At 29.4% G+C, this 26,372-nt stretch overlaps 1 protein-coding gene across 1 annotated transcript; it reads right to left on the bottom strand.

The window, feature by feature from the left end:
• Positions 1-12,905: 12,905 nt before the first annotated feature.
• Positions 12,906-13,250, bottom strand: LOC129974128 (uncharacterized). Its single transcript, XM_056087537.1, has one exon. It carries the CDS (start codon positions 13,248-13,250, stop codon positions 12,906-12,908), a length of 345 nt encoding a protein of 114 aa, XP_055943512.1.
• Between the last annotated feature and the right edge of the window lie 13,122 nt (positions 13,251-26,372).

Raw genomic sequence — 26,372 nt, 5'->3', positions numbered from 1 at the left:
TTTTATAGTTTGTGGAAAAAATATTTGCTGATCAAACAATTTTAAGTCACATAATTTTAAGGTACACATGTGTACCTCAGTCGCAAGTTAAAGCAACCTCGACAAAAAAAAAAAAAAAAAAAAAAAAAAAAATCCTGGTTATTTAATAGCTATACATTTCCTATTCTAAGGCCTTATAAAGGAAAAAAATACAAAATGTATTATATTAATAATCTATTAAACCTTATTTTGAAAAAAATTTCTTTTTAAAAATTATTACATGAGTAGATACTGCATTTTGAACACTTGATTGTTCTAGATTTACATCCTGGATTCCTGCATTTTGATACATAATTATCGTCCATGTAATGTAGATGGTTTGACATATCTAGTCTTCTTTCTTTTTAATTGGGAAGGGACAGTTGTTCTTGCTCTTTTAGAGGTATTTTCACCAGATGTGGTAATGAAATCTCCGATGGTCTTTTAGTTGCATTTCCATCATTTGATGACCCTTCTATTAATTTGTTTTCATTCAAAGATGATTTTTTACTTGTTCTTGATTTCTTTTCTTGCTGATGAGAATTCCCTCATATTTCAACAGGGACCGAATTATATGCATTCGAAATTGCATTAAGCTCACAGCATTTTTGGCTTCATTCCTAATAGCTCTGCTTGTCGTTTTGCCTCCATTTTATAGTATATCAAGCAATTGACGACTACTAAATCTACAAAATGCGTGAATGTTCGCGTCGGTAATTTTTGTAATTATTGGATACCGGTAATATGCAAAATAATGATCGATGCTTCCATATTATGTGCTTTTACAATAGCAGTTTTTATATCAGCTTTTTGTTTCCATTATTTTGACTGTCTTCTGCTTATTCCAATTGACTCATTACCTATACATGTGGATAATATAGTCACGGATTTAGCATCTTTCTATTTGACAAGGCACATTTGACTATATTCTGTGACCCCTTCAATCCATTCTCGATGGCTTCGCCTAAAATCACTTTTCTAAAAGTTCAATAACCGCCTTTTGAATTAAGCCACTTGACGTGAAAAAATTAGCTTATAAAATTCCGTATATTCTATACATAATGACTGAATGCAATACGAGTTACTGACTACAAGATAGCTATGAAATTAAATTTCTTACTCAAGTTAAATAAATATTTTTAAATTCATATCTTATTACATTACAGAACATAATTATGTATTATAAAAAAGATATACAATATATTCAAGGGCAAGAAATGACAATTTTTTTTTAAAAAAAAAAGCGCTCAAAAGATAAACAGCGCAATGGATCGCAAGCAGTCGGAAAATGAGAGCGAATACGCCCGAGGTGCACATATATGTAGTAAAATTTGTATTTTCACCGATTCCATTATAGATAAAACGATATAATTTGGTAATAACTTTAAGCAGACACTTAGTATTTTATAAAATATACAAGCGTTTATTTTAATAATAAATATTAAAAAACGTACTTGTATTTGTTGTGTTTTCTATTGAACGCCAATTTCGTTATGTCTCTAACTAATAGCGATGGACATGAAAAAATATCGAATATAGGGTTATTGATGCAAAATGGAAGCTACATTCATAAACGTTGAAATGCATGCATTATTTCGACAAAAGTTTACTTTACCTAATAAGGAAAAAAAAATGCAGATATACATGTGCACCTCAGGACTGAAGAGATTGTAGAATGAATAATTTAAAATTGCGTTTTACATATTAAACAAATCTTCATGTTAATCTGATACCAAAAGCTATTTCGAAAACCGAATGTTTGATATCCACAAACAGAGCATTGAGTTTAACACCATAATCCTCCGATTGAAATCTTTTATGCCGAAATAAATTTTGCCCCATGTGAAGTCTTATATTTGTCTTTAACGATACAATTTTTGTTTCCTCTTCTGTTAATAAGAAAATTGATTTACAATTAAGAAATTTTCTGTAAAGATTTTATTCTCCAAGAATTCATAAATGCAGACAGACAAATTTGTTCTGAAGACAGAACAGGAAAAATTGAGTTAAAACTCGAATTCAGGACTAGTACCTGCAATTATGGGTTAAGCAGCGAAGTCTTGCTTTGAACTTCAATGATAGATTCCATACAATGTTAGATTAGCATTTTAATGTATCTTTCCTAATATCGAAGACAATGAAGTCATTGAAATTGATGGGTAAAATGCATTAAGTGCAGATTCAGAATCTGATTCCATTTTAATGCTACTGAAAAAACTAAGTATATCCTCAAGATGAGCTTTACAGTAAAATCAGGTATGGGCATTTACATTGATTTATATGAGTAGTTATTTACAGCGATTTCCCTGTAAGTTTGTTTAAATAAGAAACTTTTGTAGGAAAATAACATCGTTATTCTTAGCGGAATTAAATGTCATTTTCAATGAAATTAGATATTTTAAATATTTTCCATAAAAACTAAAATACAGAAATCTTAATGTCACAAATCAAATATTGAATGTAAGATTTCTCTCTACGTAAGAGAAACTTAATCTTACAAATTAAAGTCTGATTAGAGGCGATATTGGCTTCCACATAAGTAACTGAACCAGGAAGCAGGCTGAATCGATATTTAATTTCCACTTAAATTCAGATACATTTCAACATTTCTAACGTCAAAAGTACAAGTTAAAGCTTCTTTATAATCCTTATCCTGGAAAGGATAGCGGGGCAATTTTCTAAGCCTCTATGGTTAACTGTATTTTCTGCACCCACATCTCGCCAGCCAGCTGGCACCTACGTATCCCGCCCTCTACTTATCGTGAAATAGGGAAAAGGTAGTTCAGACAAATATTACCAACTTATTGTTCAACCCAACTTTCTTTACACTTTATATCCCAACATATCTTGCTTCGCAGAGAAGCTAAGCTTCATAATTTCAACATTAGAATGACAAAAAGATCTGCATTTTAATCCCCGCAATTGAAATGTTTCTAATCCAAATATTCACCGTTAAATTCATAATGGAAAATACTTTAAAGAATTTCTGAAATAAAATTAGAAGTTAGGATGAAAACAGGCAAATGGTCCCAAGACCTTAAACAATTAGATTTAAATTCTTTCCACAAAAAAAATGAAATTATAATTTGTCATTTAAGGTATTTTGACTAATATTTATTAGTCAGGAAAACACCTAGGCTCGAGTTTTCTTTAGAAACTGATAGAGAACCTATCTACCCACTAGAAATACAATAGGAGACATTTTATATTTAATCGTACTACTGAAATTCTTAGTAAAAATTTGCTTTATAATCACCTCTAGTTTTAAATTTGAGAAATATCCATTCAATTAGGCATAGGCAAGCTAAAAACAAAATCAAAAAATGAAAATAATGCAAAATTTAATATATTTACCTTTTTGGACTTAAGGACTGATTTTTTTCTTTGATGCTTCTGAATTTTTTTAAGTTATCATTCATTTAATCAGTTAATCATATTAAAATGAAAAAAGAATTTATAAATTAAAAAAATCCAGTAATTCAAATGATTTAATTCCATATATTCTACAGTGTGCTGTACCTGAACAAACATGTATTTGATTTAAGTGGGATCTGAAAATTTTCTGGTTCTTCGCGATTCAATAGTTCAACTATAAAAATTTTTAAAATGTACAATAACCCATCAAGACTACTGATGTAGAACATGAACATAGATAAATGGCAAATATTTCAGAATCTTAATAATGACAATAATAGATTGAGAACTCTAAGTTAAAAGCCCTCTACTTCCTTAAATGATACATTACATTTCTCACAAAAATTCATTTAGCATATTTCTTCCGTTTTTGTTCTCCATTGAGTTTTCCAAAACATACAGAAAATTATTATAGTCATACATTCGCCAGTAAATATATCGTCGATAATTATATCGATTTGAAATGCAAACCTCTTTTCTGTAGCAAAATTTTAACGCTATGCAATTGTTAAATTAACAAAATATTCTGTGTGTTTAAACTTTAATAAAATGCCTGACAAATAAAATTATTGCTAGTGCATAGTCGAAAATAGTAATTGAATTATCTGTTCATTCGATTTTCAGACTTAGGAAAACTGACTTTAAGGACTAAAGCAGTTTAGAAATGCGAAGAGTGAAACTTGATACGTTGCACATTATACGTTTCAGAAATAATTAAAAGCTGAAAAGTAAAACCTGGCAAAAACCATCTGTGTCAAAATTGGCCAATGTGTTAACTAAGGAACTGTTTTATTTATCTTCTTTAAGCATTTTACTCTTTTTTTTTTACATTTAAAACAACGTTATTTATCGGGACATAAAATATGGAAAGAAATGATAATTATTTAGAATTTGCATTTTTCCTCCTTCAAAGAAACAAATAGAAATTTAGCAACTTTAAAGAAATATAAAACATCAGTAATGAAAATTCATCAAAATTCCGAAGAACTTAATTTCAAAAAAAAAAAAGTCAAATTTTCTATATTCTTAAAACGATACAAATTACTTATAAAGTTGTTTGAAATACCAAAAAATCTGGGAGTAATCTTAAAGCAAATTTTTACTGTGGACTAAGCCTAAAAACTCGAGAGAAAGGATCCTTAAGGAAGTTAATCCCATGAAAATTACTATCAATAAAATTGGTGACTACTTACCTAAAAAATAACATTTGACCTACTTGCTGAAACTCGTCATATAAATTTAATAAATGGCCATTTCTTTAAAATAAAATAGCTCTGTAGAGTTTCAGGAGAATGCTGAAATATTTTATAAGTCGATTTAGAAGGATTACGAATATAATAATGTCCCATTTTGAGGTATGAAACGGATAGAATATTTTGAAGTTATTTCCTCAAGAGAAATTCGTTAATTTAGAAATTGTTGGCATTTTAACTCCCAGTGAAATCTCGCTTCAAGAGCTATTAGAAGTTACATTATGTAATTCATTTGAAAAATAGACAAGATAGAGTCACCGATATTTCTTTTTATAGTTCAGCTAATGAAATATTAGATAAAATAAATTCCAAGCTTGTAATATAATAGACAAAATAAATTCCAAGCTTGTTGAATTCAATTTACAGTTTCGCAATTTCTACAAAGGCAAAGTCTCATTTAAACTCTTAAAATTTCTAACTATTAATTAGATGCTCCTTGAATATTAATTTTAAAAATTCATTCGAGAACAATTTAAGCTTAAAAGATTAAAAAAGACAATTCGATCACGAGCCATTTTCCCTAACATAAATAGAACGCTTGCATTATGAAAGAATTTGATCTAAAATTACAAAATTTCGCATTTTAATTCTAATAACCTTGTGCACAATAAATAGATGCAAATGTAATATTTAATTTTAATGTTTTTCGATATATATAGATTTAAACATTTAATTTTTTATTCAATACGATCTTAGAAATACCGAAATTTCAGTTGCACAACTTAGTATCTAGTTCAAACAGTAGTCATGATCTAAATCATCTAATTTCTTAGACCATTGAAAATAAACCTAGTTTCCAAATGAAATTTTGAACAGAGCGACAAATTAATTATCCGAATGATTTTATCTTAGTTTGTCATGTTGATGACTTTCAGTCTGGATTTCCGTTCAACCATCAACAAAATAGACATTACTACATTGATAGTCAGTGAATAATATTTATTATTTAAAACATTAAGATGTTTGCTTTAGGAGTTAAAAATAAATTTCCGTTCCTTCCGTTAAAAATAAAAATCGTTCTCGTGTAACAATTCCTCGTTTTGAAATATCAACTAAAACAAAGCCTGCGCAGAAAGCAAGTATTCGGTTGCGTAACAGAAATTATATTACATTTTTCAATTTATACATTTCCCAAAGTGGCGTCCATTATTTTGAGATCAAAGAAACACTCTGAATTTTCTTAGAATAAATTTTAAAATTGATTTCTATTGTAGAAAATTAGATAAAAAATTGAATGCATATTTGAAAGCATAAATTTTTAACCTTCAATTCAAGCACACAAAAAAAAAACCATTTAGTTTAGATCTACATCATTTCGTTAGTTGCAATATATTTTGCATGAATTAAAAAAATGAGTGCTAAACGATTATTTTTCAACCTGGGAATGATGCCAAAGATGATTCAAGAGCCCTTCGGATGGCTGTCCGCCCAGGACCTCCTGGACGCCTTGAGCGCAATGCGGGAAGCCAATCCGACAGGAAGAGTCACCAGGACGCTATTCGATAGTGAAATCAAGAACCTGGTAGGAGACCAGTGCCTCTTCGGCGATTTTATTGCTTAAATAGATATTATGAACTTAAGTTGGAAGTCCAAGCTTATTTTTCATTCAAGAGTGGGACAAAAAGTACGAGGTGACCCCCTTCAGTTTTTCCTACTAGTTTCCATTTTATTTCATTTTTAATAGAAATGAACCAACTATTCGATTTAAAAATACAGACAGAAATACAAGAAATCTTTGAAACAAAAAATTAAAACATTCTAGCAGCTTTACGAACAGTTCATAAAACAATCCAAATTGAAATCTCTTAGTGACGCCACAAAGGCAATACGAATTTAATGATTTAAACCTGAAAGAATCTGCGTCAACAACGTATGCAGTTAAAATAGTTGCTCAAAATCAACTTAACATTTTGAACTATTAAGAGTAAGTACGATTGACTTACAAAAGAATTACTTCAGATAGAAGCTCGAAACAAACTAACTTCCCGGATGCGAGAAATTACTGCCTGCCAAATGCAAACTGTACAATTACACATGTATAGAAAACGCCTTCTCTCAAGATAATCATTTTAAGTGATTTATTGTATTATAAATTCATGCGTTTTTAGAAGAAACATTAACAAACTGACCCTCAAAGCTATTTTAGTATCTATTGATCCAAGGATCCCATTTACGAAGCAAAAGTTTAAGAATTTAATTTCAATTTCCGCTGCTCGAAGCAAAATTCAATTATCCATATCACAGAATATAACCACAAAAATCCAGCTGCCCCTTATATGGAGACGCAAGCAACCGATATTGCAAGTAAAATTGCAAAGAGTTTCAATTACAGTAATTTTTTTTCATCATTTTATTTTTAGATAGTCACTTTGCAACTCTTTCTGAACATCAAAAATAGAGGCAAAGTCTTGATAAGAGAATTTAGAGTGACAGCTTATGTATCTCAGACACAATGCAATTGAAATAGAAATTCGCATTGCGAAATTTGAAAACCCCATGTCCCTTTACGAGAATCCTTTAAATTTGATCGAAGCTATAATTTCAATCTTGGGCATGAAAACTCCTTAGTGGATACAAAATCGAAACTCTATGACCATCCAATTTAAATTTATCATTTTTAAGATCTTTTGAGTTTGAATACCTCTAAATATTGTAAAAGCTTAATTTTTTTCAATAAGAATGATATCTACCTCTTTTAAGAATCTCAAACGCAGACCATATTCTTAAGGAGTCGATATGCAAAATACATCACTTAACCTATAGCTATTGAAGACATGTATGCTTGTTCATTGATTATTCAAAGAAAACATCCTTGCTTCCTAAACACATAAGAGCAATCTCCAATGAACAGTGCAGGTCACCAGTATTCAATTCATAGTTAACAAAAGGAATTTCGCTGTAATATCCGATGTGTTGGGCATTCGCTATAGCTTCTTGAAATTTGTATTCAGGATCTTTCTGTACCAAGAGATTTAAGATATCACAGCATCATACGATTTCTGCTAACGCCGTTAAAGTTATTCATGCAGATAGAAAGTACATTTTTGAAGGAACTACTTATGTTTCTTAAACTAGGCGTCATGTACTCAATTTCAAGAAATGCAAAAACATTCTAGTAACTTACTAACTTACATGAAATTTAAGAATGCATACAAGGCATTATGGAAATTTCTACAAAGAATAAAAAATCTCAAATTTCAGAAGATAAAATATATAAATTGGAATAATGTATCAAAAATTATACATAACTGACTTAGATCATTGCTTCAATTTAAGCAAACATTGTGATTAATAACAAGAATACAATTTCTATATTTTTACCCTTTCACAATGCACAAATACTTGAAGTGGTTCAACTATTCAAATACAAATGTTCTACCAAAAAATCAGGTTGATTAAAACTATTGCATTTTCTTCAATTTACTATTTCCACCATTTTGTTCTCAAGGACCGAACTTTGTGTCAAACATCATTAAAGCAAATTCTTCAACACATTTTTATGTCAAGAAAAAAACTCAAATTAAAAATTTGAATATTCACTAGCTAGTAAAATTAGCAATACTTGGTATTAGCCATTTAATTTTAATTTATTGATTGGTCAGTATGATAGCCCATCAAAAGGAAACCTCATGGTCAAATAATTAGTATGAAGCTACCAACTGTTAATTTACAGCTGAATTGGAAATTTAGTGACATTTCAAAAATAACGTTTGTTGCTTGCATACAGACAAGTACCTAAATATATTCCATGCCGTTATATTTGCCAAACAGTCCGTTCAATACAGTTAATTGAAGGATCAAAATCTTAAGTAATGAATCATGTCCCTATGATTTCCAACTGGTCTAGAGAAATATCTGTTGAATTGGAAAAATAGTAATGCTGCACAAAAATTGACGAAACTGAATATTTTCAAGACTAATATTTAAATTGCATATCGTCGATTACTGCAATAAGACTCATCTTTAATTGGCATCTTATATTGAGACTTATTACGATATTAATTGAAAGAAATATTCATGTTACAATATAAATATACGACTAAAAAATGATAAATATTTCAGTTAAAAAGTGATCAAACCCAAATTGAAGTAAACAGCAGAAAGCAAATTATTTCAGTAGTCGTATTTGAACCGGCATTTACACATTATAATTGCGTTGTTGAGAAATTTCGCATGAAAATCAGTCTGTGCATGTCGAAAGCATTTTCAAGAAATATTTCCTGCACCAAAAGCAAAAAGTTGCAGCTTTCAGCAGTCCCACACAGCGATATTGATCACAAAATCAAAGATAAGAGAAATATGTATTTCATTTTAGACAACTAAATTATAAAAAATCTTAGACATTTGTAGATTAGCCGATAGGTTTGGTTTGGTTTGTTGTATTTTATTGGCGCAAGAGCCATGTTTTGACTAAGCTGCGCCAGATTAGCTGATAGGGGGAGGAGGTAAAGATGTGTTTTAAAGCAAAGTATACTTGATAATGCGTTCTGAAATCGTAATTGCATGGCATGAAACAGTGTACCGTCCTGCCGGTCATTTAAAGTCAAGTCGCTCTGGAGCCGAATTTGTTGGAGCCTCTTTAGCCTTATTGGGAGTTAAACTGAAGTGAGATGGGCATGGGTCGATGGAATATAAAGAAAGGATGAGGCGAGACTTTAGTTTGTTCTGTGTGTGATGGCCACATCCTGAACTCCTGATTTTTAGTATTTTTAAATTAGTTTGGTTTTGAAAACCACGGAGGATATTAAACTGTTAAACATGTTTTTCATTTATGTTTAATATTAATTATTGTCTATGTCTGGATAAATATCTTGTGTGCTTTTAAAACTATGTTTTCCTTCTCAAGATATTACACCTATAGGTACTGTGGCCTGATTTCCCTTTAACAGGCACCTTAATACAGTAGCATATGGACATATACTGAAATAGAAATAAACAAAAGCATTACTCTCTATTTCGGCAAAGTTGAAATATATGGAGATAAATTCTGTTCAAAATCCTTGAGATGATATATGAATGAATCTTCTGGATATTGAAATGTGCCAAGAAACAAACCAGGAAAATAAATATGGCAGAAACGCAAGGGTAATTCTCAAGCATTTTCACCATTTGGCAAGATTTTTAGAATTTCCAATTCAAAGCAAATTTGGGCATTCATTAAAAATACATGAAATGTAACGACATTCACAATTTACGATTCAACAAAAGTTAGCTTTAGCAGTCTAACAAGATATTCTCTTTTGAGGAGAAAAAACTGTTCCGATTTACTTTTCCCCGCCTCCTGAGGCAATTTCTACATGTATTTGCATTCCCTTTGATACTTCCTTTTTATAGCAAAGTCATTCAGCATTCATATCTTTTTTATTTACTTTGATTTGAATTATGATATAAATCAGCTTATTGCCTTTAAAACTGCAGTGAGCTTTTTTACCATATACACACTTCAGTCTCGCATCTTTGTCCAATGCAGAAAAATGGTTTGACGTTGTGTTCCCTTAATTTTCAGATGTATTCCCATATTTCCATTAAAAGTACAAGTTACATCTTTACAATCTTGCTGCAGGCAAGATAAGTTTATGTTTCATCGTTAATTTCATTTTATATTCCCATAAGTTTATGTTTCATCGTTAATTTCATTTTATATTCCCATCATGCATCAGCCGGCTGATTCCCGTTTTCATTTTATAGAAAGGATGGTTGGTTGATTGATTACATCTTATTTTCTTATTCGTTTCGCAAATTTCTGGTGTTGGTATTTTTAAATAAGCTCTCGAGATAATTAAAATAAGTTTGAAATAGTATTAAAAAATCTCGTTCATTAACCTATCGGATAATGCACATTTAGTTATCTACTCCTTAAAAAGAAGTTTAACTTCACGTTTGATCACAGAAATAGGGAACCATTCTAAAGCTTCTATAAATCCCTGCATTCTAAATTTGGAAGTCAGTTTTAAATATGGCAACTTGATAACCAAAATCAGTTTATGGGAATTATCCTCGGTCAGTTGATATATTTAGAATAGGAATAGGCCGGGATAGCCTGGTTGGTAGAATGTTGGATTAGCGTCCCTTGGGTTTGCGAGTTCGAACCCCGCCGGCCGAAGATTCCCCGCGTGCTTGGTGGTTGACGCGCGTATATATTTGTCGTGGTCACAAAGTCCTCCATGTCGAGAGTAATACCACTGGGGGTATTGGATCAGGGGTGATTGTACTTTGATTCATGTCTAAAATTACGATCTGTGGATGAGTGAATGAAGTCCGCCCCTTAAAAAGGGTTGTGACGAGTGTGTAGTCGTCGTACTTTTGGCCCTAGTTGGCTCTACGATAAAAACAAGAGGCGCTCCCCCTCAGGCTTAAATCGACTGTCTTCGAACAGCGGGCTTGTCCGTGGCAAGTGCCATAACAATAGGAATCCAGATAGGAGAGAACTGTGGCTCAGATGATTCAATTCCATTTAACTATGGATAGAATGCCTAAAGATGATAAATATCAATGCATTCAAATGACATAGTTAAGAAATCATTTGGGGATAGCAAGTAAAATAAACATTGTTAATCTTCCATAAACAGAAATTAAGAATTTATTCACCTCTTGTCTTCACTTATGGCGTTCAAACATGAAGGAGATTGACTTTTAAATTTGATGATTCTAAATTGTGCAGCCAATTTTATAATTATTTCTGGCTATTTCTAATCACAGAAGGTCAGTAATTTTGCAGTGCTTCAGGTTAGGATCAGAGAATCTGGTTTGATATTTTAAACCTGTCAACAGTACGTTACTACCAATTGAAAGGCAAGTGTTTGTATTATAAAATTTTGAATTCTTAATTCAGCGAGTTTCAGCCAGATTAATGACGGTTGTATTAATCTGAACCAATTAGTGAAATTCAGTGTATCCATTGGCGTGTAAAGAATCTGCCATCTTTAAATAATCAGTATGAAAACTTTCGTATTAACTATATGGATAGAAATTTCGTCAACATGTCTTACGTCACTTTACTTACGAAATGCCTTTTGATTACAATTAAAAATGTTCCAGAGTACTCGTAACAAAATATTCAGAAAATATTGGTTTAAAAATATTATAGGAAAAATTGAGCTACTGAACTTCCATGAATGAAACGAACTTCACTCTTTTTGGATGCACTAAGAAACGTGCACGGAATAAAATGGTTAATATCAAACACGACTCCGATTGGGTGGCACATCAAAAATGAGAAGCTTTTGGCATGATGATTGGTTCTCGCAGCCCTGGCGGTGGGGGTGGCTACCTCCCATCGATGAGGGGACGTACTTCCCAAGGGAAGGTTTGTATCGTGGCCAGTGAGGGTCTTTAGAATTCAACCACAGTTCCCACCAGTGTTGCTGTCTCAGTGGTTCAATAATTGTTTTTTCCTGGTGGCTAATAACGACTCAGAATAGTCAATTTGTGAATATCACACGAGATTTGGAACATAGGACAATTCAAGATAATTTGTTTACATTTGTGATGAGGTTCTGAATAATTTTGAATGAACTGCTCAAAGTCTGGAACTTCTTATTTGGCTTCTATTTTAAGCATCAATCTCGCCTTCATAAATGCCGATTGCTTGATTTGGATAAATAAAAATGAAAAATGTATTCTTGAAATTTTAATAATTTAAGAAATTAATATCTAAAGTTCCATTAAAGATGTTCATTTAAGAAATCTTCTGGCTCTTTCCAATTTAACCCGAGAAGACGCGCGCTTCTTTTGTGACTCGAAGACGCGTATCGGGCTTCGCAGGCCCGGAAACGTTTTTCGTGAGAAAAACGCAAATAAAATTACATTTACGTTACCAAAAATCTAAGTTTCACAAAAGCATACTACTGAAAATATAAAATGTTTCAGATAAAAGCCACTTTCAAATTACAATTACAACTAGTTTAAGTACAAAATATTGAAAATAGTTTAAAGGTTCTTTTCTCTTTAAAACTGAAAATTACAAAACATACACGAGACAAATTATTACTAGTATTTATTAATAAAAATTATTTCTACATTAGTAAATTAAAATAAAACATACATTTTAGAGACATTTGCAGCAAAGAACGCTGCTATGTTCCCCACATACATTTTTTTTACACGCGGAACACATTTGGGATTTTCTGTCCTTTGTACTGGGGCATACATGGCATCTTTTTCTAGAAATGTTTTGCTTTTTTTGCGGGGGAGTATCAAAATTTTCACTGCGGTTACAATTCAATTGGTCACGCAATTGACGGGAAGAGTAGCCTGCATACTTCTTTCTTGAAGGTGGTCCTTCAATAAGTCTAAAGAAAGATATTTTATGAATAAACTTCTTTTCTTATACTGAACTTGTGGCGTATTTGATGGCAGTAATATGATACAAGAATTTACAGTAGCAATATTCAGCATACTGAAAAATATGACCATAGGCCATCTTTCACTTATCCTGGCAGTAGAATATATAGCTGACATTTCATCGACTACATCAACTGTGCCCTTTGTAAGGTTATAAAATGTTATAATCTCTGGTTTCTTTGCTTCTCCTGTAGAAGCATCAATTGCACCACCATTATGCATTGAGGATAAAAGAACACCACATTTGTTTTCTTTTCGGTACGTAAGAAACCAGTATCATTTTTTTGGAATCCAAATAATATTGAATATTGTTCTCGTTTTTTTCCAGAAAATAATTCCTTTGGAAGCTTATTTTTTCGGACTGTTCCCACAAGTGTAATTTTTTTCTTCAAGATGTCTTTTGCTAAATCATAACTTGTGTACCAATTGTCAACAGTTAGGTTGCGTCCTGAATTGAAAATAGGTTCTAGTAATCTCTTACAATTTTTTTCAAGCGCTCGGGCCTCTGAGGCCCGACGTGCGCTCTCGCGGGTTAATGTCGTAAGTCTTTCCTACTGTTATCAATAGCTTCACCAAATTTCCAGCATCTGTTTTCAGTTTAAAGTGGATTGTATCAGTATCACTAGGCGACATTTTCATTCTTGCGTCAGTATTTCTATAATACTTACAGAATCTTGTAGTAATGATCTCCAATGTTCAATGGTGATCTCTGAAAATATGTAAAAACGATTTTTATTTAATACATTTTACGTGACTGTAATAATGATTACTCAGCGATATGTCTTAGTCTATTCTATATTGGTAAACTACCTTCTACCAGGAACTCAACAATTACATAGTTTCAGTGGCAAACCGACTCAAGATTCAAGTCTCAACTATCAAGTTTCATTATTAACAGATAAGCGACTTAACGGTTGATGAACTTATTCCATATACAATTAAAATTTTCTTAAATAAAATTTCAAATTAAAATACATCACCGAAGGAAAGAATCTCAATGCACACAGTTTCCCTGGTTTCACCAAATTTATAAAATGGAGATGAAAAACACTGCAGATGAAGCTGCTGTTGGTTGCTTAATGAAGTCCAAAATCAAAATTAGGTTCATCGGCTGCATATGTCACCAGACCTTTGATAGCGAATCGAATTACATACAAATATCCTTGACATCCTTGCCGACCCATGAAAAGACTGCATTCCAGAATTCCTGTAACATATTATACTTAGTTAAATCTGAATTTAGCAACAAGATTACAAAACCTAAATTTTCTAATTTTAAACTAATTTCTCATTAAAAGAAAATAAGGCTATTGCGCAAATTACTTTAATATCAACAAACCTTCCATGGGTGCAAAATTCTTCAGTTAACCATGTGAAAAACCATACTAACAAAGTCAATAAATTAAATGTTCTATTAAGTAGTTTGAATGGAGAGCCATCGTAAATTTGCCAACAAACGCTACTGCAGCCGATTTCACTCAAATCATGAATTATTTCACTAGCATGTTTAAGCCACTATTAAATTAGCAGGATCTAAATTTGCATAATTTGAAATATTTTATTATTTTTAATTTTTTAATTTTTGAAAATACTATCGTATATTTCGCATTCTTTGTTTGTGATGACACTTAATAAATTTAACTCGTTCTATGCTGCAACTTTATTTATACATTTGCATATAAAGAAAGGTATTGATTGCCAAGACGCGTTATGCAGAAAGAAAAGCATTATGCTTCAACCTTAGGTGATCTTGCGTTCTTTTGCTAATTCAACATGGAATATTTAAAAATACAGAAAATAACGTATTAAATGAGCATCAATGTAAAGTTAATAAAAGGCAATATATAGGACATAAACCAAAATTTTAAGGGACTTTGATAGTATAATAAATCTTAGGTTAGGAATGCAATTTTCATTTGAGCTGAATACATCAAAGGTTGTATTTTTGCTTGCAAAGTTAAACTTCGCAAATAATTATGGACTTTATAAATTATGGATTGTAACAATTAGACGATTTCGCTTTAAAATGTTCGCTTCAATCCATATTAGAGCCAAGACGACGCGAGATAATTAAACTCCTCTAAATGAATCGTCTTAAATTGCTAGTTTGAACAAACTGCAGATGAAGATAAATTCCACAGATCAATACATGAATGAAATCCAATTGTACGGGTAGTGGTTCATGTCACTTATCATTCAAGCCCGATTAAATATTTAAACTTTGACAAAAATATAAGCATTTTCTTTGAAGTGAACGGAGATGATAGAGTGGGAAATATTTTAATCCTATGAAGTATTCATATGATATGGAAAAAAATATGCAATATTTTCCATTAGAAGAGATTTGAAGCAAACAAAATGCACCAAAAATTCCTTTATTCATTAAGCGCCTCCATGTAAAGTTTAAAGAAATTAAAAATTCTATAAATCTTACATGGATAGACATTCGCTTCTAGTTTTCAGATTTACACCGATGCATAATTTATCCGATAAACATTTTTTCTCATATACAAAATATTTTGATTTCTTAAAATATCAAAAAGCGATACATTATTAAAGCTTTTAGTTGACTCAAAGGGAATAAAACCAAAGAGATTCTTAAAGTCATGAAATAATTCTCATTTTTTTCATGACTTTCATTGGGCAATATGATTTGACATTATGAAAATTAAAATGATTACGTGCAAGCGAACTTTTCAATTTGTAATGCAATATAAAGAAATTAAAGCATCTAATTACAAAACTTTATACTGAAAATGGCAAAATTAATAATTGCAAAGAACTCAAATATGGATTGAACATAAAAAATTCCTAGATATTATATTTTATATAAATATAAAAAATGACATTGTAATACGTCTTAAATAACTACAAAAAGAGCTCGAAGACGTATTATATTTTTTCTTGTTAAATTTAAACACAAATCTACACTATAACATAACAAGAATTTCAGGAAAATTGATGCGAGGTTCAAGAATTGTGTTCCACACGAATATTTTAATCACAACTTTTAAATATCATGGTAATACTAATTATTATAATTGTATCATCTTCCATTTCCAAAAGTTTTGCTTCCTTTATAAGCGAAGCTGGAAGATAATGTTATTTTTCAGTACCTGACCAATTATTGTTGCATCTAATAACACTATTAAATTAATTTAAACGTTGCAAATTCTAAATAATTGCTTGAAAATGTAGGAATAGGCACTTCAGGTACATTTATACAATTTGAAAAGTTATACAATTTGAAAAGTTATACAATTTGAAAAGTTATACAATTTGAAAAGTTATACAATTTGAAAAGTTATACAATTTGAAAAGTTATACAATTTGAAAAGTTATACAATTTGAAAAGTTATACAATTTGAAAAGTTATACAATTTGAAAAGTTATACAATTTGAAAAGTTATACAATTTGAAAAGTTATACAATTTGAAAAGTTATACAATTTGAAAAGTTATACAATTTGAAAAGTTATACAATTTGAAAAGTTATACAATTTGAAAAGTTATACAATTTGAAAAGTTATACAATTTGAAAAGTTATACAATTTGAAAAGTTATACAATTTGAAAAGTTATACAATTTGAAAAGTTATACAATTTGAAAAGTTATACAATTTGACATAGAAGCTTGTTTATCATTAGTATTAGTCATATGACTATTTATTTTACAGTTTTTAATGAGACGTTTAGTTGTTACCTCTGATTTTATAATTCTAAAGTCGATATTCATCTTCTACTTTATCCATTTCAGATTTATTCTTCATAATGTAACAGTATTTTTCACTTAGTTCGCAGATGGATGATTTAAATCTTCTATTATATTGAATTTTGTTTGTAATTCGATTTCATCATTGAATTCTTCATCGATTTATCCATTGATAACAAATTTTCGAAACGAGTTAACCGAGCTTTGAGGCTCAGTTTTTTTAATGTTTAGTTTTTCCATATTCATGAAATTCAAATTATTCATACACAATCCACGAAACTAATACATGTGAAAGAAAACGCATTCCTTCAAAAACTCGACTTCAAAACTTCGACAGTCCAAAATGTAGAATACTAAATGGACTGTATGCATAACTTTTCTATAAATTTTCGACGAATGCTAGTTCGTTTTCTGAATGATCAAACTAATTTCTAGTCAACATTAATTAACTAACAATTCCTTACTTTTTATTACAGAATGCTCACCATAGAACGCCAACCAAGAAACGAGACTTGAACAATAATAAAGAACAAAAATCAGAATTTATATAGAAGAACTATTACCATAATTGGCGAATTATCATCTGCCATTGCGATAATAACAATATTTTTGTTTGATATTTAACAATAGTTTATTATAAGAATACATTGACAAAAGTAAGCATCAATTATATATTTTGATACATTGCAACCGAGGAATGCTGGAGTCTATGTTGAAAATACCGAGATTGTTTTCTAGTTTTGAGTTTACACCTTTTCCTTATAGTTTACCTCATAAATACGCATAAAATAACTGCATATAGAATAATAATTGAATGAAATTCTATTCAGTTCAATTCATAAACAAAAGAAAAAAATTTCAGGAAAAACTTACGAATTCAGATCCAAAGATGGCTCTTGCACAAAAGATATGCCATTTTTCAGATTTCCTACGGTCATCTAATATTTCTAAAAGTAAAAGATGGCATAAGCTACATAAACACAAATGCAATTGATGGCTAATTTTACTTCTAATTCAAAAACAGATAGGAATTTGAAATCGCATCAATGAAGTTTTAAATTCCACGCACACATTCATTTCTCAGAAACAACGAGAAAAAAAGGTGAAAAATTGCCAAAATCGGTGTTCTTATATATGGCGAAAGAATACATTTAACAAAAATTACCCCCTAGCGGCCTGTTTCATTGGACGAAAATAATGCAGATTTATTAATATCCTTACTTATATAAATTGATTTTCTTTAAAGTTGAAAGAAAGAGAAGCATTTAAATGGCTGAATAAGTTTTTTTTTTTTTTTTTTTTTTTTTTTTATCCAATGTACTTTGATACTGTAAACTGAAAGTAAAATGTTAATCCCAAATCCATTTTGTGATCACCTCGAAGTTTCTATCCTATATTAAAAGAATAGACGGACACTAATGTTTTATGATATGTCTAATGTGATCGATAATAGTAATTGCTATTATCTGTTCCATAATGGAAAATTTAACATCATTATCATAATGAATCTTTTCAAGCATTATGTTTCGAACCCAGGATCTTTCAATCATAGAACTAAGATTCGACCGACCTGCAAGCTATTACGGACAGACTATTGGCATCCAGCAAATTAATAATGATTTGCAAATGCGAATTATTAAATGCATTTTATCAATTATGAATCTTTCTGTTTTTTACTATACATTTTTTTGTGAACATTTATTTTGTTTTACTATACATTATTTTTGTGAAAATGGAATTCAGCAATCAAATTTTATTTCATGTTCTAATGTTGCAGCGTTTTAAAATTTTTCTCATTTTGTTTTCTCCAGGAAACTTACACGTTTTAGAACATTAATAAAATTATTTTTTTTAAATGGCATGTTGTAAATTTACTTTCATGCATGGCCATACTGAGACGGCCATGTTCAGAAGATTAATGAAAATAATTTTTCTTTAATTTTTTCCTACTCTATGTTTTTTTTTTTTTGTAATTTTTTCATCTACTTAATGTCTATTATCCTTGCTCTGAATTTATCTTTCGAATTTGACAACACTCTCTAGAAGCATCGGTACTGATGTTGTGCAGCGATGTTTCCTGGTTCCCATTTTAATTTATTTTGGAGTATCTTTAAAAGTTCCCAGTTTTCACACTACACGCTTATAACAAATTAAATTCCTTACATTTTCGAGTTTCTATTGTTCTTAAAGTTTTAATATTTTAGCAGATAAGAGTCTAAACTACCTTTTCGTTTTCAGTAATTTATGACCCCCTATATCATCAAATCCGCATGTTATCTACATGAAAAAAAAAGAAAATTAAGAATGTGCTTTCACTTAAAAAAAACATAGTGAAACATCATTTGTTATTTTTTATTAATTGTTTACAGTTTCTAAGAGTTCTCGGAGTCCCTATATTTTTGCGATTTTCACCAACTAAACATCGTTTGGAACTCTATGTTGTATGGTGATACTTTATTCTGTTAATACCTATTATCACCCCTCTGAATTTGTTGGTCGAATTCGGCAAAATACTGTATATATATATATATATATATATATATATATATATATATATATATATATATATATATATATATATATATATATATATATATATATATATTATTAAACAAATTAAAATTGCAGATTGTCCTGGAGTGCACATCAAATGCTCAAAAAAGAATATATTATAGAAAATTTCCAATCAATACAGCATCTTTTTTTATTAGGTCTAAAAGTATTTAACATCAAATATAAAATCATTTAATGACCATGAAAATATTCTCAGGTAAAATTAAATAGAAAGCATTTGGACAGATTTATTTTGCTACTATATCGTGAATGGATCACGATATAGTAAAAATAAACGCGGACAAACGGAAAGAAGTCGTCTTTCAAGCTATTAAACAGGACTAAAAACTTGAGTAGTTCAATCGTTAAAGAATCGATCCACGTGACAGCAACATTTTCTCTTTTGGACTGGAAGAACCTCAGAATTTTATTACTTAGTGAATACCAAGCTCGAAAATTAAGCAGTTTTCTACGAAGAAGCTTTTTTTAAGAAAATAGCAGAGAATGAAATAACAGGGGATCTATTTAAGTGTTTAAAATAATTCTGGAACCTCATATCACGAAGTATTGAACGAATAAAATAATGCGACCAAGGATATTTTTTATGGCTTCTTTGCTGGGTGCGTGTGCCGTTTCCAATTTTTATTTCAGAAAGAAAAAAGACATTCCGAGAACTTTTTCACATTTTCACATTGGAAAAGGATTAGAAATTCACATTTAAATGTGTCACATCATTTCAATTTATAATGATTCCTTCTATTCTGGTCCCATAAAATTTTTCACATAGGAATCTGTGCATCAAGTTTAAAACAGCGCATATCTCGGACACTGATAAAACTATTTCGGAGAAAAAAACTGCCAGGTTTAAAAAAATAATCAAAGGCTTTTTTAAGAAAGAGAAATGAAATCTGAATTTTAAAAGTATTGCTAAATTAATACTTTAGTGCAGCCTTCAGATAGGAAATTGCACATATTTTCGAAGTTCCTAACTTTCTATTTCATTCATCCAATTTAGAATGTGTTCATAAATTCCTTCAAATATTCAGCCAAACGGATGTGATATTTAAAAGGAATGAACCTTTCAGTTCTAAAGATATATATTTTCTGAATTTTTAATCAAGGTGCAAATTAAGGGGACAGTGGACTCATTAGACACTTTTGGGAATTGTGTCAGGGTTATGAAATTTTTTATGCATATGTATTAAAATATAAATAAGTCAAATTTCTTAAGAAAACATTTTTAAACAAAAAAAAAGCATTTTAAAAATTTAAAAGATATATAATTTTTAAAAATTTCTAAACATTTCACGCATTTTAATTTTTAATTTTTCTATTATCTTTTCTTATTATCCAATGTAAATTTATTTAGAACGAAATTACGTATGATTTTGTAATTCTTATTAAATGATAATTTTTTTAGTAATATTTTTTAATTCTTGAATTTTTATAGGAATTTATATTTTTCTGAACTAACTGACTTTTAACAAGTCAAAAAAAAAAAAAAATGGAAACGTAAAATGTATACCCCATTTTCTTTTATTGTTTGACAGAAATTTGTATTGTCAATTTCATTTAATTAGTTCAAAAATTAAGGCACATAGTAATATTTCAAAGGTATTTAAATCTAATTATAATATAATTTTGGGAGGCGTCATTAAAAAGTACTTTTTTACATCTTCACCCTTTAAATATTTATTTTTTCGAACAATACATTTTATAACAGTATTTTAGTCGAATATTAACATTTATTTTGATGAAGAAACCATACAAAAACATAATAAATAAAAAGGAATCACGTTTTTGTCCATTTTTGCTTATTTCAAAGTACACAGTCCAATTAAAATTAAATTTACCATGTCTTTTTATACATTCATTTATCGTTTTATGATAAAGCAAGATTTCCGAGTTCAGTGTATTTGAAATTTGAATTTTGACTTTAAAAAAAGCGCTATAAATGCTGTACTAGTTTGAAGCTTATTTATCCTTGATTTTAGATACATTTTTGCAAAAAGAAATATACGTTTTATTTTATAATGTGATTATCAATAGAAAGAAAGATTTTCTGAATTTTAAATTAAATCTTATTTTTTCTTTAAATAAAAGTATTTGAAAAAAGTCTTCTTGAAGAATTGAGTTTTTGCATAAAATATGTTGTTAAAGGATTTCCGAAATCGTCATGTCGTTTGTATTATTATTGTTGATTAATTGATTTTAAATTGATTATCAGAATCGAAATTGTGCGCCCTAGATAATTGGTATTTACATATTGGTTTATTCGCCAGTGTTCAAAATTAACTTTTGACAATCCAAACAAAAATGTGTGCATTGAAAACATCGAACAGCATCAAAAATAAATAAATAAATAATAGGAACAAGATATTTGGATGTTTTGAACCTTTAATTACTTTTAATTAACATATATCAGTTTTTATTTTATTAATATTTATGTCCGGCGTCAATAAATATTATTTGATGCTCAATCTGTCATAAATGAAAATTTCAACTCTAAGCTGCTCCGTGTTAAAGTAGAAATTTCCTTATTTTCCTTCCAGAAAGGTTAACTTGAAGTATGCAAATTAGGATGCTGGCTAGAGTGACAAGAAGAGGATTGAAGATAGAATCTGAAAATGCATATAAATATTTAATTTTATAAAATTAAATTAAAAATAGGAAATATATAATAAAATTGCTTATCTGAGAGCCATATGGACAAATATTTTAAATTAATTATTTACGGCCATGATTAGGCTATGAAAGGAAATATAGATTATAATTAAAATTTTGCTTTTTATTTATATAGGATTTTTATGCCATTATTTTAACTTTAAAATTTCAAATTTTATAAGACATTTTTAAGATTCGGATGAGATCTAACTGACCGGATCGCATTGGCCCGAACTAAGATTAAGTCTTACAAATAGTCACCGGCCACGGTGGAACACTTCCAGTGGGAAGCATGTCCCTACATGAATAGGAAGTAGCCGACCCCTACAATTCCTGTACCAGCAGGGTAGAGAGAACCAACCACCATACCGGAAGCTTCTCATCCTCATTTCTAAGTTGTCCCTCTGTGGGGGGGGGGGTAAGGCATATCATAAGATGGACGTTGGAAGTGAGAATTGTTTAGAAAATAACTTTATCAATGTATTTAATTTTTAATGTAATGCAATATGTTTTGTACTAAGTACTGAAGAGGGCAATACTGTCTCAATCCAAAATATCAATTCAAATTCGAGAAATTACTTGAATGCTGTGGAAAAAATCGAAAACTATAGGTTTTTTTAAAATTTATTGTGAGTATTTAATTATATTATGGACTCAAAAAAGTTAAGAATTAAAAAAAAAATGACTTAAAAATTCTTCTTACTTAATCATCATTTTCGTTTTTAAGTTAAATTTTGGATAATCAATACAAAATCAGTTGAGGCCTTGGCTGATTAGCGACGTCTGGTCAATTTAGTTGAATCCTCTAGGCAAATTCAAGTTCAAATGCATTATTTCTCTAGGGAGCTTTAATTATGCAAGACTTCACTTCTTCACCTAGTTTTAATGGACGTAATTCCAGTAAAGCAAATCAAATTTGGAACATGCAGAGCAATTACATAGATGAATCAATTAAAGAAGTTCACACAATATCTTTCTTAATTAACGCTGAAAAAATTCGAAGCGAGAATATATATTATAGAATATATATTATAAATCAAGATAATTAATATTTGCTGTAGAAATATTGCTATTCTTTAAATTCTTTTCATCAGGTTTCAATTAAACTAAGATGCTGTTGAATACGCTGATATAACACATGTTAATTGTGCCGCACCAGCATATTATTGGAACCAATTGCGTAAGGTGAATATAAAAATGAAGTTACAACACTGCATAAGATAGCGTTTACTATTTCGTTTTTCATACGATTTTGAAATTTGACTCGATTTTATTAAGAATATTTATGAAACAAAGGAATAGAAAAATTGTAAAACAGTTCAAACAACTCTACTTAAATTTCCATCTCAATGTGGAACTTAAAAATAAGTCGCTAATGGATGCATATAAAAGTAAAGTTTAAAAAAAAATACTATCAAAAATTGTATAAGTCTTAATTTATTTACAAAAAAATTGAGATGTAATCAGTATTTTAAACAATCTGTTGGTAGCCAGCAAGATCTTTGAAATATAGTTAAAAATATACCTGGTTTTTCTGTTTAATTAAAAATTTTTAAATGCAGCAATATTTAATGAAAAGTAAGGTAATCATCACTTATCCAAAAATCAAAGAATTAAATTGAAATACGTGGAATAATTGTAAGAGTTGGATCATCTTTCAGTCAAAATTTTTTCAATGATCTTTTTCATGATTTATTTATTTATTTGCTATCATATAATAATATTCAAATACATATAAACATAACATTATATACGTTTTTATTGTTCAAAAATCATTATTATAAATGATAATCTGTAAACAACTACAAAATAGTTATTTTTAAATATGAAAATATGAATAAATAAGTTTGACAATAAATATAAGAATTATTTTGCAAGAAGCACGGAATAAAATGATTTTTTTTGGATTTCCACTGAAAAAAGGTTAGATTCATTTAGAAAAATATTCTTTCAGGTTACAATTTTCTTCTTCTAAACATAATGAAAACAACAAAAAAATATTATACTCTCTTATTTGTATATTAAGAACGAAAAGAAATTTTATATTAAAAATATAGACATCAAAATTATGGACTGATGAGAGCTCATCATTAGAGTGAGAAATTCATTAAAATATTCGCATTAAATGGAAATTGCAGCCTCATTTATAAATTAATTTAACTTTTTATAATTAATAATTAAAATTTTTAACTTAAATTCTTAATAAACGTGCGAATATTTTTTGTGTGATGTTAATTTGATTTAATTTCGTTATATAATTATTTTCTTCTCTCACTTTCAATAAATTTATTTTATCTTCATATTTTTGTACACAAAAATGATTTTCCACTTTGTAACGTATAATATAACAGATTCTATTCTTTTCTTTTTATTTTAATAACATTTTTCATTTTAGTCTTTGTTACTTACATTTTTAGACCCTGAGTTTGCTTGATGGGAATATATATTTTTTTTATCTCATCCCATTCTATTTTCGAAAATTTTACTGAGCTTCATTTAAATTTACACACTTATAATAATTAAATCTAAACGGTTATAAAACATGAAATTCTTCCGAAACCAATCCTATTCATATACAAGCATAGATTTCAGCAATATTGTCCCAGCAATTATATAAAGGCTGTCCCAAAATTAACGCAAGATTTGAATTTCTCACCATTCGTGCAGTAACGTGTTTGCAAACCTACTGAGAAAAAAAAACATTTAGCAGCTGATAGTTTAGAGTTAGTAAAAATGAAGCGTTAAACGACAGAACACCATACTTTAATTATTGAACAAAATTTCCAAAAGAATGAAAGTATGACTTCCATAATTCAAAAAATTGTGAACTGGTCCCCTAGATCGTGTGATTTAACAGTAATGAATTTTTTATGAGGTTATTTCAGGTCAAAGGTTATGCCAATAAGCCCACAAGCACGCATGCATTGAAGGAGAAATTTCAATGTTGCATCAAAGAAATTCAGCCACTTTTATGCAAAATGGTCATGGAAAATTACGACAAAAGATCGCGTATTTGCCAGCAAAGTCCAGGAGGCCATTTGCCCTATATGTTATTCTATGTATAACCATATCGTGTGCACTTTATGATTCAATAAAAATATAACAATTTAAAGAAATAAACTGTGTTTTTCATATAATTCAAATCTTGTTCTATCATGTAATGTTACATTTTTACAACTTTAAACTATCAGCTATCAAATGGTTTTATTAAGAGGCTTACCAACACTTTACATCACGAATGTTGGCAAATTCAAAACTCGGTTAATTTTGAAACACCTTTTACTTTGCATTACCTTTTGCACATCTCGATACAACCTAAAGCCTTTACAAAACATTATGTTGAAATCTCAATCACAGTTATGCCATGTTGGTGATTTTTTTTTCACTTCTTCTTAAAAGTTTTCAATGTTTTTCATATATTTTATGAACTTATAAGCATACCAAAAACTCTTGATTTCAAACATACTAGTATTACTTAATTGAACAATAAAAGGATATATCATAGAAGAATTCTTTAAAAAAACACTGCTTAAAGATAATAAATCTAAATTATTATATAAAAATATGAAAAGAAATGTGAAGATATTATTGAGATAAATTACATGGATCAGAAGGTACATTTGTAACTTGATTCCTTCTATAGCTTAAACTAGATCTTACGCCTTTTCTACCTATACGGCAATATAATAAATCAGAACAATAAAATTCAATGGCACTTCCAGGACATGTTTTGTAACAAAGGCAAGCTTCACCAATTTCCGCTTTTTATTACTACAGTCGAAAGATATACGGAATGGAAATGCGGAATTCGTTCGATTTGGAAGTTATGTAGGCGAAGGATAAGAATACTTTTTGTGGGATATTTTATCAAGAAAGAACCCGTCTCATTTTGAGAATGAAGTCAGTTTCTTTTGCTGCGCATTTCGAATGATATCGGATTTTCGAAGATATCTGGGTAAAAAGGAACTTCAGAAATTGATTCTATGTAGTTCCAAATTATTTAGAAAAAGATTCCATTCAGAATAAAATTCTATTCTAATTTCCATTAAGGTTATTTTCAGAATTAATGGATTTCTATTAGCTATTGTTTTACTACATATAAAAATACACAAAAATTAGTAAGCATAATATCGCTGGCAAACATTTTCATTTATATTCAAACTTGTTTTCCCCAACAAAGAAATGTGTGGCAGTTTAATATAAAAGAACACAAGCAATAAAATATTTTTAACAGGCTTATATTCGCCCAATGAAATGTGTTGTTTTCAGTAAACAAAATATCATTTTGCATGCAAATGCTATCTTAAAATTATTTCATAATTTGAAAATATTTATTTCTTTAAATCTTTTATATTGTATTTGTTAGCAATTGCTAATTTAAAATATTTAGATTAAGTAAACATATGTGAGGATGTGT

The sequence above is a fragment of the Argiope bruennichi genome, chromosome 1, assembly GCF_947563725.1.
Source record: "Argiope bruennichi chromosome 1, qqArgBrue1.1, whole genome shotgun sequence".
Lineage (NCBI taxonomy): Eukaryota > Metazoa > Arthropoda > Arachnida > Araneae > Araneidae > Argiope > Argiope bruennichi.
This window is presented reverse-complemented; position numbering and strand designations above follow the sequence as displayed.

Bases quoted from the DNA above. Each gene is read 5' to 3' on its own strand.
- LOC129974128 (XM_056087537.1), bottom strand. From the start codon at position 13,250: ATGCATAATGGTGGTGCAATTGATGCTTCTACAGGAGAAGCAAAGAAA.